The sequence below is a fragment of the Arvicanthis niloticus genome, chromosome Y (genome assembly GCF_011762505.2).
Source record: "Arvicanthis niloticus isolate mArvNil1 chromosome Y, mArvNil1.pat.X, whole genome shotgun sequence".
Classification (NCBI taxonomy): Eukaryota; Metazoa; Chordata; class Mammalia; order Rodentia; family Muridae; genus Arvicanthis; species Arvicanthis niloticus.
In genome coordinates, this window is record NC_133431.1 from 4,213,782 (window position 1) to 4,227,929 (window position 14,148).

Consider the following 14,148-nt stretch of genomic DNA (forward strand, 5'->3'; position numbering starts at 1 on the left):
AAAAAAAGTGGCCTTTGTATATACAAATGAGTTTGTAAGTGCAAACAAAATAGAGAGACACCGTAAACTTTGAACTGATGGTTGACGCTTGTCAAATTTTTTCTACATAACCAATAACCTTGAATAACTCAATGTGTTTTGGGTAAGATCATAGAAATTATTTGTCATCACAGATTACTTTTGATATTATTGAAGGTGCTCAAAGACTATTGTAATATACAAAGTCTTTAATAGATTGATTACTTACTAAAGAGTTTAATCTTTTATAAAGATATCAGGAAGTACAAGACTTTAACACATTTGGCACAAGACATTGTGGTTTTGACTTTTGGATGCTATATAACTTTCTGGTTCGGGGTGGGGCTGAGGCTGAGGCTGAGTATTGCAGCTAAGCTTCTGAATGTAATTTTGTGGCCCTGATTTATCAGCAGTGACTTGATTATAATAAATTCTTATCATTTACCTTGTCTTGTGTTTGAGTTGTGTTGGATCTCAGTAGACCCCATGATGTAAAAGCTTTAGCACAGTATGTAACCACTGTCCAGTATGAATAGTTTCATAATGATGAAGACTATAGAAGTGTGCAAATGCTTCATTATACTAAACATGTCCATTAGAACTCTGTGGGATGTCCTGAGTCACAGAGGGTGGGTTTAAGACTGACAGGGCATTTCCTGGGTCACAGGGGCCATGCTTAAGACCCAGGGGACATGTCCTGAGTCACAGGGGGCATGTTTAGACTCTAGCACATATTCTTTCATGATAATGAAGACTAGAGAATTGTGCAAAGGCTTGGCCATATTAAATATACTCACAGGGTTTCTGTCTTAGTGTTTCCATTGCTATGAAGAGAAATCATGAACAAGTTAACTTGTATAAAAGCAACAGTTTAATTGGGAGTGGATTACAGTTTCAGAGATTTAGTCTTTTTTTATCGTAGCAGGAAGCATGGCAGAAATGAAAGAAAACATGATGCTGGCGAAGAAGCTGAGAGTTTTACTTTTTCATCCAAAGGCAGCCAGGAAGAGACTGTCTGCCAGAGAGCTAGTAGGAAGGCCCATTCTGCACTGGATGGAACTTCAAAGCCTTCAGTAATGCACTTCCTCCTAGGCCACATCTCATAACTTCCTCCTACTCCCTGAGCCAAGCATATTTATACTACCACATTCCACTGCCTGGCCCTCATATGATTGTGCAAACACATGAGTGTATGGGGACCATATTTAAAAATAGCATAATACAAAATATGTGAGGTTCAAATTAAAAAGTCCCCATCATCTATAGAAGTCTCATAAATGTTAAAAGTCTAAAGTTAAAAGTCTCTTCTGAGATCATTCTAATCATGTAACTGTAATCTCCTATATGTTCATAAATTTAGCACATAATATCCATCCAAATTCACAAGATACAGGTCACCATTCCTAATCACCATTGTGAGGAAATACTGGGCCAAAAGAAGACCAAAAGCCAGCAAGGAAATCTCCAAACTCTGCATCTTCATGTCTGATGTCAAAGTGTTCTTCAGATATCCAACTACTTTCTTCCCTGCTCACTGCAGCAGAATTCTTTCTCTTTGGCTGATTATATTTCCTGAAAGTAGTTTTCCTGAGAAGGTATCCCACAGCTCAGGAATCTAAAATTCTTGGGGTCTCCAAAGTAACTTCAAAATTACAGCTTCTTGTTCCAGTATCTGGGATCCACAGATGATCTTTTGCACTCCTCAAAAGAAGCTGGGTCTCTCTCCAGCTCTTCCCTCTGTAGTACACTAGGTTCTGCTTGACTCCACTCAACTGCTGCTGCTGTTCTTTCTGCTCATCCCACAGGACTGACATCTTCAACATGCTGGGTTCTCCTGTGACCAACAGTCTTCACTGTGTTCCTCTCATGTTCCCTTCATGGTGCCAAGCCTTAGCTGCACTGCATGAAACATCCATGCCTTAAAACCAGTGCCACCTGGGTGAGTCTTGCATAGGACTGAGTCAAGCTGCACCACAAGGGACAACCTTGGCTACCTCTGGAATACAACTTCTTCCTCTCAGAAAACACTTACCAGAAGATTTCACCTCAGTGATGCTGGTTTCTTCTTCATCCCCACTAATTTTCTAACTACAGCCAACCAGCATCAATTGTCTCAGTCATTCCTTCTCTTCTTTCCTCTAAAGCCAGAGCCACATGGACAAAGTTCCTGAGTTCCTCTGCTTGCTGGGGCTGGAACATGGCCCCTTCTATTACAACATCGTTAGCTTTCTATTTTTCAACAACTTCACTGCCTAAGCTCAGCTGTACTTGAACTTGCTCTGTAGATTAATCTTGAACTCAGATCTGCATGGCTCTGTCTTCTGAATGTTGGGTAATGCATGTGTAACACTTTGCCCATACCTAAGCTTTTCTTTACCTAAAACGTGTTCTGTACCAGGATGACTTGAATCAGAAATCTGCTTGATTCTGATCTCCTGAGATTTAAGGTATGTATGTGCCACCATGCCTGGACCTAAATATATTCTTTTAGATTTTAAATTGAAAACCCAGTATAGCAATCACAATCTGTCCACTGTCAATTTGAGACATACTTGTATCTCCTCATGTCCATATAAAAACAATAAACCAGTTAATAATAATGCCTAACATTATATAGTTCTCATTCATAAAACTTCACATCCATATGTTTAGGTGGATAAAATCTTGCCATATTATCGCCATATCTTTAATAACATTGTGGATCCTTAATCACAATATTTAGCTTCATTCAACTTCCTGGTGAGATTTTCTCTTTGAAGCTAACATTTCATATTTTTCCTTTCTAAGATTTCTAATCATGATCAAAACAATCACCATGAGAGTAAACACAGGCCAAAAGCTATGCTTGGCTTTCCTGAGACTTCCTTTGTCAATGCAATTAACAAAATAAACCTCTTTACCTTCAGATGGGAGTAAAACACAGCAACATTCTTCAACAAAGCATTATAAAAACTATATACAAAGTTGGAATTACCCTCAGTACATATGTGTTCTACTAGCATGGCCCATGAAGTTCCACTTAATGCATATACAAACCCAACATCAAACCCACATTGCTTCCAACAAAAGCATGGTCAGGCCTACCAATAAGAACACTTAAGTCTGGGGTACCAACTTCTGTCTCAGATAGAAATTCCATTGCTAAGAAGAGACACTGTGACCAAGACAACTGTGTTAAAGGCAAATAGTTAATTGGGTCTGTCTTACACTTTCAAGTTTTTAGTTCATGACCAACATAGGAAGAATTGCAGCATGCAGGCAGCCATGATGCTGGAGAAAGAGCTGAGAGTTTTGCATTTTCATGAGAAGGCATTCAGGAAGAGACTGTCTTCCAGCTGACTGTTAGGAAAGTCTGTTTTTTACTGGCTGGAGCTCCAAAGACCACCACCCTAGGAGTTCACTTCCTTCAAAACAGTAATATCTACTCCCACAAGGCCAAACATACTAAATTGTCACTTCTTAGGGACAAGCATATTCAAATCATCACAGTTCATTTCTACTATGAATTCATTCATGCATTTAAATACGATTAGGACATGCAGATGCTTTACCACATAGATTACTTTCAGAAGGGTTCTCTCTATTATGTGTTGATTTTTGTATTCAGAGAATAATGTGTCATGTAAAGGATTTTCCAACTTGATGACATTCACAAGATTTCTGTCCAATTTGTGGTCTTTTATGTCTTTGGAGACTACAGTGATAGGCACAGGTTTCTCCACATTTGTTACATTCATAAGGTTTCTCTAAAAACTGTGTCACTTGAAGTAGTTGGAGAGTACATTGTCATGAAAAGTCTTTACCTCATACATAGCATTCATGCAGTTTCTCTACATTATGTATTCTTTTATGTATCAGGAGATGCCTGTGACATGCAAGGGCTTAGTACCTTGATGACACTGAGTCACTCTCTTGAATGTGTTCTATTGTGTAGTCGCAGATAAAAGTGAACTGTCAGTTTTTCCACAGTGATTACATTAATGAGGCTTCTCTCCAGTGTGATTTCTTTGTGTATGTGTAAAGAACTATGACATGCAAACGCTTTACCACATTGTTAATATTCAAGCAGGTTTCTCTCTTGTGTGTGGTCTCTCCTGTCACTGCAGATGACTGTGACTTGCAGATGTTTTACAACACTGATTACATTCATAAGGTTTCTCTCCTGTACCTGTTCTTTTATAATAATGGAGATGCTAAAGTTGTGAAAAGTCTTTACCAAGTTGTTCACATTCATGAGGTTTCTTCCAATATGGCATCTTTTGTTTTCTTTTTTTTTTTTTTTTTTTTTTTTGGTTTTTCGAGACAGGGTTTCTCTGTAGCCCTGGCTGTCCTGGAAGTCACTCTGTAGACCAGGCTGGCCTTGAACTCAGAAATCCACCTGCCTCTGCCTCCCAAGTGCTGGGATTAAAGGCGTGCGCCACCACCGCCCAGCTTTTGTTTTCAAGATTAGTGGAACATGCAAAAGCTTTAGCACAATGATTACATTCATAGTTCTGTCCAATATGGGTTCTTTTATGTTTTTGGGGAAAATCCTTATGGAACGGCTTTTACCACAATGATCACATTCATTGGTTTCTTTCCAATATGGGTTCTTTTATGCTTTTGGAAACAAAAACCTTGTGAAAAGGCTTTTACTATATGAATTACATTTTATAGTTTCTCTCCAGTATGTGATCATTTATGTCTTTGGAACCTTTTTACTTATAAATGTTTTTTTCCACATTGATTACCTAACTAAGGTTTCTCTCTGGTATGGGTTCTTTTATGATATTGGAGATGACTTTGTTGTGTAAAGCCTTTACCACATTGATTACATTCATAAGGCCTCTCTCCAGTATGTGTTCTTTTATGTCTTTGGAGATCACTGTGACATGAAAAGGCTTTACCACATTGATTACATTCATAAGGCCTCTCTCCAGTATGTGTTCTTTTATGTTTTTGGAAACTACTCTGACATGAATAAGCTTTACCACATTGATTACATTCATGAGGTTTCTCTCCAGAATGTGTCCTTTTATGATATTGGAGACCACTGTGACATGAAAAGGCTTTACCACATTGATTACATTCATAAGGTTTCTCTCCAGTATGTGTTCTTTTATGATATTGGAGACCACTGTGACATGAAAAGGCTTTACCACATTGATTACATTCATAATTTTTCTCTCCAGTATGTGATCTTTTATGTCTTTGCAGATGACTGTGATGTGAAAAGGCTTTACCACATTGGTTACATTCATAAGGTTTCTCTCTGGTATGACCTCTTTCATGCCTGCAACAGTAATGGGTACATGTAAAAGGTTTACCATATTCATAAGCCTGATCAATCATTTTAACAATATGAATAAATATTACAGTTGGTTTAATAATAAAAGAACACTCAGATCTTAAGGTTTTATCACTTTGATGTTCACGGTTGTACTTGCTCACTGTGGGTTGCTTTACCTCTTTGAATATACCTGTGATGTTAAGAACACTTATTACATGGCGCACATTTATAGCCTCCTTTTTCTATATGAGATTTCTATATGATGTATTTCACATGTTTGAAGATATCAGGACATTAAAACACTGATTGCTTTCTTAGTTTTTTCTGTAGTGTGAATCACACCACAGGAGCACTGTGAGCCAGGACAAACAGAAGAATTTCCAAAATTCTGGTACCCATAGAGATTTTCTGCAGTGTGACTTGGGCTTTTCCCGGTAATGTCAGAAAACCAATTAATTGCAAATGTCTATCATATTCAGAAAGTCTACCAAAGGCAGAATACTACATATCTTCTTGGTTTTTTTGGAGTAGAAAGAGGTACGTTGCTTCTTTCAACATCCCTATGCTCACAAGGTTTTATCCATTCTGACAATTGATATACCCATTAAAAAAAGAACGAGTGAAAGTTTTCCAAATTGAATTCACACCATTAGACATTTTGTTCTTGTAAACATGTTTTATATAGATTAAGTTTTCTCTACAACTTTCTTCACTCTCACGAACTGACCACTCAATAAACTTAGAAATGTCACTACAGGAATATGAGTATCACAAAATTTACCATGGATTATTGCTTATTGGATAGCTTTGGATCTATAGTTATCACTATTCAATGTGCACCATCTAAGTATTATGAGACTATTCTGATTGGTAGTCCCACAGCAGGGCTCTAATGGAGCTACATATCAATTAAAGGTATCTCTTAAGGCATTGTTTCCATGTTTTCTTCCTTAGAGGAATGCCTTACAAACATAAATCAGATAACTGACATTGAGGAACATGGCTGTGTGAGAATATCATAATCATAGCTATACTTAAAGGACTGATTTTTTTACACACTTGCTTTTCTTCTGAGCTTCCAGAACACATTAAAATTTCCTCACAGGCATATTTGTATCAGGTTGCACATGAAAACTACCTTTCATGCCTTCTAGAACTTTGAAATTGTTCTTCAATATGACGATCTTCCCAGCTGTAACCTAAAACACAGTACCAGAAAATGAATGATATAGTATTGGAAATTAGGTAAAATGCAAGTTACTGTGAATTTTGACAGCACTGAACATGATTTATTCAGCTCAATCTTCCTTGTTCTTAATTGAAATAACAGAGGATCATCAATAACCAAGAACCACTTGTTCCATTATTTTGAAAAGCAAAACAAAATTCACAGTGTTACCTATAGCAGTTAGGTTTCGGTAGGTCTCCAGCATCACATCTTTGTAGAGATTCTTCTGGGAAGGATCCAGCAAATTCCACTCTTCTGCAGTGAAGTTCACATGCACATCATCATAAGTCACTGCATCCTAAAATATCACACACATGTGTACAACACAAAACATGATCATGACATCACTGTAAATAAATGGATACTTTCTAGACATTGTAATAATGTAATTCTGGTGCTTCCTCCACTTATTTCTTGAAACAGAAGTTACAATCTAATCATTCTGTTATTTTAGAAGGAAATTGATTTACAAGTTTCACCTGTGTCACTTCTGATCCCTTTGAGTAGGATAAAGCCTTGCAACACAAATGGCAATTGAGAGGGATATGCAGGGGGAAACAGATCAACAGTACTGAGAACACATCTGAAAAGCTGTATGAACAATTACTAACTACAAAAATGATGAGCAAGCTGCGTGTATTTGCTCATGTCTTTAATTGCAGAGGTACAGGCAGGTGTATATCATTGAGCTGGATGCTGGCGTGGTCTATGTGATGTGTTGCAGGACAGCAAAAGTTACATATTAAGACCCTCACTCCCCTGTAAAAATCAACAAAGGAAACAAAAATGATAGAGAGAACTCACAGTTCTTTACTGAAGTTCCTATGAAGAATTATACATTCACTGCAGTTCAGTTTTCATCTTGCAAAAACATGACGTGAACCAGTTTAAACAGCAACATTAATAGATTTTACTAGAAGGAAATGCATGTTTAAACAGTTAAAAATGGACAGATGAAAATATTAGTAATGTATATGTTGATCAGAAATGAGGAACATAGGGTAGGAAAGATAGCTCAGGAGTGGAAAGCTGTTACTGGTCTTCCTCATAATGGTGGTCAATTTCTAGTATTTACATGGGGATCAACAACTACCCATTTCTTCAAGATCAAGAGGACTGAGGCCATCTTCCGATAACAGTAAAGATGAAGGACACATGATATTCATATTCATGCACACAGGAACAATACTCTTATTTATTCCAAAATTTCACAACAAACACAAGAGCAAGGCAGAACAACATACACCTGGAATCCAATGAGTCTGAAGCCTTGGGCAGTATTGATATCATGAACATATACCATCCGGAGAAGAAATAGAACAGAATATATATATATATATATATATATATATATATATATATATATATATATTGCTGAATTTTAAAATTGAAGATGTGGATGACGAGCTGCACAAAAGCATGTGCCTATTTTACAAAAACATGTCAGGTGGCTTCTGTGGTTTCTATATCTAGTATCAGCAGAGAAAGGGCTTTCCCGAGAAATTTAGTCATGAAAACAATAAACAAAAGATATAAAGTTAAAAATATAAAACCACCAGGCTTGCAAAATTGCTTAGCATTGAATAGCAAATGTTTATACTGTATCTTATGGGAAATAGAGAATGAGAACAAATGGGGAATGTATGGGAGCATGAGAAGAAAGCTGAAGAATCAGTTTCAAGTACAACACAGTAGACACACAGAATAAAATATGTCCTGTTTGAAAGAAATGCAGGGTTAAAGCTGGAGCAGAGACTGAGGGAATGGCCAATGAAAAATTGCCCAGCTGGAGACCCACCTTATAGATAAACACCAATCCATGACATTATTAGGGATACTCTGTTATGCTCTCACACAGGAGCCTTGCATAATTGTTCATTAAGAGGCTCCACCCAGCAGCTGACTTGAAACAAATGCAGAGAACCACAGTCAAACATTGAATGGTCCTTGGGGACTGTTATGGAAGAATTGGGGGAAAGATTGATGGCCCTGAAGAAGATAGGAATGACTCCACAGGAAGACCAACAGACTCAACTAACCTGGACCCTTGGGGACACACACAGACTGATCCACAAACAAAATAACACACACAGTCTATACTAAGGCCCCTGGAACATATGTAGCAGATGTGTAGCTCAGTCTTCATGAGGGTCCTCCAATAACTGTACCAGAGGCTGTCCCTAAAGCTGCTGTCTATCTTTGGAATCTGCTCTCTGAACTGGGCTGCCACATCTGGCTTCAATGGAAAGGATGAACTAAACCCAGCAGAGACATGATGCACTGCGGTGTGGAGATACCCAGGGGCCCACACCTTCTCAAAGGAGAAACAGAGGATATTGGATAGAGGGACTCTGTGCAGGCAGTGGACTTAGAGTAGGGACTTCACAAAGTTCATAGCCATTTTATTTATAACAGCTTGAAACTGGAAAAATCCCAGATGTCACTCAATCAAAATATGGATATAGAAAATGTGGTTCAGCCGGGCGGTGGTGGTGCACGCCTTTATTCCCAGTACTTGGGAGGCAGAGGCAGGCGGATTTCTGAGTTCGAGGCCAGCCTAGTCTACAGAGTTAGTTCCAGGACAGCCAGGGCTACACAGAGAAACCCTGTCTCGAAAAAAAAAAAAAAAAAAAAAAAAAAAAAAAAAAAAAGAAAACGAAAATGTGGTTCATTTACAAACGGAAAAACTATTCAGCTATAAAATACAAGGACATCATGAACTTTGAAGGCAAATGGATACAACTAGAAACTATTATCCTGAGTGAGGTAGCCCAGACCTAAAAGCACATGCATGTATGTACTCACTTACAAGTAAATAGTAATCATAAAATAAAGGAAACCCACACTACACTCTTTAGACCCAAAGGAGCTAAACAAGAAGGAAGGTCCACAGAGGGCCAGAGGGGGAAAATCAATCAAAATCTGCAGCTGTCTGAGGAAGGGAGAGGGTACATTTCGAATGTGCCAGAGACCATGAATTGGAGGTAACAAGGAGTCTATGGGGTTGATCTTAGCTGAGATGCATAGCAGTGAGATATGGATGCTGAAGAGGCCACATCTGCAGTCACGCAGGACCCCCAGTGGAGAGTTAAAGACACCAACCAATCCAAATCCCATTCTACCCAAAATTTGTTCTTGTCCACAAGAAATCTACAACATAGGTTCTGTCCAGCACCAAAATAACCCTTTGATACAATTTTGTTGTTCTAACTTGCTACTCTGCTGCTGTGATTGAATCCTCTAAGCAAAAGCATCTCAGGTAATAAGTGGTTGTTGTACATGATTCTGTCAGATCACAGTCCATCATTTTGGGAGCTTAGATTAGAAACTGAAGGCAAAAAGCATGGACAAACACTGTCTCCTGGCTTGCTCTCTTGCTTGCTCACTGTCTCATGCTCAGCCTGCTCTGTCATCCAGCCCCGGACCACTTGCTTAGAGATATTGCCACCCTCAGTGGAAGAGCCTTCCTAATCAATCATCAACACTATCTCTCACAGACATAGCAACCAGCCATTCTGATGAGGGCACGCCCTCGATTGAGGGTCCTTCAGATGACTGTAGTTCTGAAATGTTGAGAATTTAAGACAACTATGACACAGACACCATAATAAATGAGGAAGTTGTTACAACACAAAACCAATGATTTAACCATATCAATTACAGGAGCCCCTGCCACCCCATGAGGGACTTGGAGTTGTGGCTGAACAAGGACAAAATATGGAGGGCACCTGGCTCAGAGCAGGGAAGGATACACTGGAATGGGGAGCTCAGAGGCTGCGCTGACCTGGGGTGAGTTCCCAGGGGTTCCCAGGCCAGTGCTACCAAAGAGGAGGCTAAAACAGCTGGAAGGTGGACAGAAAAGCAGATTTTCCCACAGACCTGGAAACATCCATCAACAAAGGACAGGATTTCTGGTCCAAGGAAGATATGCTAAATTTGTTAGAATCGACGAAGAACAAAATTCGAACTTATGACAGCTGCAAGTTCAAAACTACAGAGTCACATATGAACTAGGCAGAAGGTAGTTCAGGAGGTGGGAAATGAGGTCTTTGTCTTTCTACCCTGTAAAATAAGGTAGGCAGAGACTGATGTTGCCCTGGATGCTGTCTGGAAGAGCTCTCTGTCATGGACTAGTTAATGGGTCTAGGTCCTGTTGTTTAGAAGGATTTAACCCAAGGTGTGCGGCTAGTAACTAAATCGATTAGGATGGAGTCTGTCTCATTTCCTCAGTGAGGGAATAACAAAGTGCCACACACAAAATAGACAGCCACAAGGGGGCAGTAAAAACTACCCAGCAGATTCCTTTACTTGGAAAAAGGAGAAAATGAAGACAGGATGGCAAGTGTGAGCCCTGTCAGGGTTCCAAGTCTGCTCTAACCTTCCCAGAACTTAAGACCAGAGAAACACCATCCACTATACCAGTCTCTGGAACATCTTTGAAGCACTTTGGGGCTGTGACTCTCCAGCGTATCCACTATAGCAGGGTTCCATGTTCAATTTAGTCATCTTTCTCCACAGATACTCAAGAAAAATCTGAAAACCAAGGCACACAGACTCATATCTGGCAGGCAAGCCACTGACACAGAAACAATGGTGGATATTAAAAACCGGCCTTTCAATCCTTAAGTTGGGAGTCCTGGGGGTCTTGGGGTTCTAGTCAATGCACTAATATGTTATGTCCAAGTCACAGAGACCCCAACGACCAACAAGGAGCCTATTGTAATGCAAACACATGGAGGTCTTTATTATAAACTCTGTAATAAGGATTCTCACCAGTCAGCCTCACATGAGATCGAAAGTGACCAACCAAGTCTAGGGGTGCTGGGTATTTATTGCAGTTACAGCAAGATTGGAACATTAACATGCAGGTCATCAGCTTAATATTTTAAAAACTGCATGACTGGCATAATTAGCAGGAACCAATCAAGGGGGCAAAACCATCTGACAACCATGATAGGTAGACTAACTTTTCCTCTGTAAGGTGTATTAGTTATCTATATGTAGCTAAACCCTGCAGTTGTTCCTTGACTGGCTGTTGACAAGGTGGGCTTGTCATAGGATGTTTGCTCAAGTGGACTTTGTGCACTCTCCAAACCAGAATTGATTGGGCTTTACAAACTCATCTTTGTGCCTGAGATCCTGATTATTGAAAGATGCTCCTGTTCAACCACAAGCCATGCACGGCAGTAGAAAAGGTAGTTTGTCCAAAGACCTGCCTCACTATCTGTTACTGCACTGTCTGAAATTGTTTTCTGGAGCAGGTACCCCACAGCTCTGGAATCTCAAAATATTAGGGTTTCAAAGGTAACTTCAATATTACAGCTTCTTGTTCCAGTATCTGGTATCGACACATGATCATCTGTGTTCCTCAAAAGAGATTGGGTCACTTCTCCAGCTCTTCCCTCTATAGCACTCTAGTTTGTGCTTGACTCCACTTTACTGCTGCTGCTCTTCTTTAAGCTCATCCCATGGGACTAACATCTTCAGTATGCTGGGTTCTTCTCCTGCAACTAGGATTCACTGTTTTCCTCTTATACACTCCCTTCACCAGGCCAAGCCTTAGCTGCTCTGCATGACAGATTCATTTATGCCTAAAAACCAATACCACCTGGGTGATTCTCACACAAGATCAACCTCCAGGTGCACTACAAGGGACAACCTTGGCTACCTCTGGAACACAGCTTCTTTGTCCTCTCAGAAAACACTCACCACAAGATTTCACCTCAGTGATGCTGGTTTCTCCTTCATCACCACTAATTTTTTAACTACAGCCCACCAGCATCAATTGTCTCAGTCATTCCTTCTATTGTTTCCTCCCAAAGCCACATGGACAAAGCTGCTGAGTTCCTCTGCTTGCTGGGGCTGGAACATGGCCCCTTCTATTACATCAGCAGCAGCTTTCTAGTTTTCAACAACTTCACTGCCTAATCTTGACTGTCCTGGATCTTACTCAGTTGATGAACCTTGAACTCAGAGGTCTGAATGGCTCTGTCTCCTGAATTCTGGGTAATACATGTGTAATACTTTGCATGTATCTAAGCTTTTCTTTAACTAAAACATGTTCTGTACCAGGAAGACTTGAATCAGAGATCTGCTTGGTGCTCATCTCCTGGGATTTAAGGCGTGTACCTCCATGCTTGTACTTAAGTACTTTTTTTTAGATCTTAAAATGAAAGCCCAGAATAGTAATCACAGTCCATCGGTGGTCAGTTTCACACATACTGGTGACCCTTGTGTCCACACGAAAATGGTGAACAAGTGACAATTGAAAGATATAAAAATTTATAAAGGGTATGAAAAGTTTGTGTGACCCCGTAGAGCTGAGCCAAGAATGTAGGCCAAACAGTTCACTAGCTCCAGGTTCCAGGAACTGGCTGACCACAAAAAAAAAAAAAAAAAAAAAGCAGAACTAAAAATACAGGTCAGCTGGGTTGTTCTGGGAACTGGCTGACCACAAAGTATATGGTTGAGCAAGATTCAATTCCTGAGAAAAACATGGACAAGATGTTTCCCACATGACCGACTGAATGATGGGCTGGGACTGCCCACTATTTTTATGATAACCTTCCTTGGTTTCCCCCTCACCCCCCTAGTTTGTGGTTTTTTTCCTTTGAATACTCTTCTCCCCCTGGCCTTCAGGTCGACACTCCTTGCTCTGAGTCTGGACCTCAGCTGGATGATTCCCGAAATAAAGCCTCTTGCTGTCTTGCCAGTTATTGGAGACTAGAGTGAGGGTCTCCCCTCCTGGGGGTCTTTTAATAACAACGCCTAACATTATACAGTTCTCCTTCCTACAAGTCTGGGGGCGTGTCCATAGGCCCGCCTGCCACTGTACCTGGAAGCTCTGGTCATCTCCCCAGTCTGGAGCAGCCCAGCGCCGGCAATTGAATTGCATTGCACAGTCTGTGACATCAGAAGGATGCCACCTGGACAGGGGTGATTTTCCCGGACTGTGATAGTGGCAGCAGTTGTCTCCTGGTGCAGTCACTCAGCTCAGGTTGGGATTTCCTTACATCATGCCTGTGTGCCGGGCCAGAGCCTTCATGGGAAATGTAGTCTCCTGCCGGCTGCCATCTTTCTTTTTCCTCATAGCATCATGGGATATGTAGTTCAAAGGCCAGATGCCATATTGGATTGAGTTTGCTGCGCGTGCGCATTTAGTTCTTCAATTGCCATCCTGGCACCAGCCCTTATGGGAAATGTAGTCTCCGGCTGCTATCTCTGAGTAGCCCTGGAAGTCCCTGAACTCACTCTGTAGCCCAGGCTGGCCTTGAACTCAGAAATCTGCCTGCCTCAACCTCCCAAGTGCTGGGATTAAAGGTGAATGCCATCAATTATTTATCATTATTGGCTATTGATTAGTATTGACTATTGATTATTGATTAGCACGGTCTGCCGATTATCAATTATTGATTATCATGATTATTGATCGCTTTTGGTTATTGACTGGTATTGATCATTGGCCATCGAGTAGTATTGATTATTGATTAACATGATTATTGATCATTATTCCATCACCGTCATCCCCCTGCCTCTGCCTCCCAAGTGCTGGGATTAAAAGCCACCACTGCCGGGCTATACCTGTCTTCTTTGTTTGGTTTTTGTTTGTTTCTTTTGAGACAGGGTTTCTCTG

At 40.2% G+C, this 14,148-nt stretch overlaps 2 protein-coding genes across 2 annotated transcripts in view; both read right to left on the reverse strand.

The window, feature by feature from the left end:
- Positions 1-871: 871 nt before the first annotated feature.
- LOC143437367 (uncharacterized) overlaps positions 872-14,148 on the reverse strand; it is a 173,446-nt gene continuing 160,169 nt past the window's right edge. Inside the window, exon 8 of the mRNA XM_076922179.1 lies at positions 872-5,108. Coding sequence (XP_076778294.1) covers positions 4,753-5,108 — 356 coding nt within the window. The 3' untranslated portion in view covers positions 872-4,752. The remainder of the gene's footprint in view (positions 5,109-14,148) is intronic.
- On the reverse strand, positions 5,297-13,565 carry LOC143437368 (zinc finger protein 431-like). Its single transcript, XM_076922180.1, has 3 exons — positions 13,351-13,565; positions 6,687-6,813; positions 5,297-6,486 (listed from the first exon to the last, which is right to left on the reverse strand). The coding sequence occupies exons 1-3, from the start codon at positions 13,408-13,410 to the stop codon at positions 6,422-6,424; spliced, it is 252 nt and encodes an 83-aa protein (XP_076778295.1). The 5' UTR covers positions 13,411-13,565; the 3' UTR covers positions 5,297-6,421.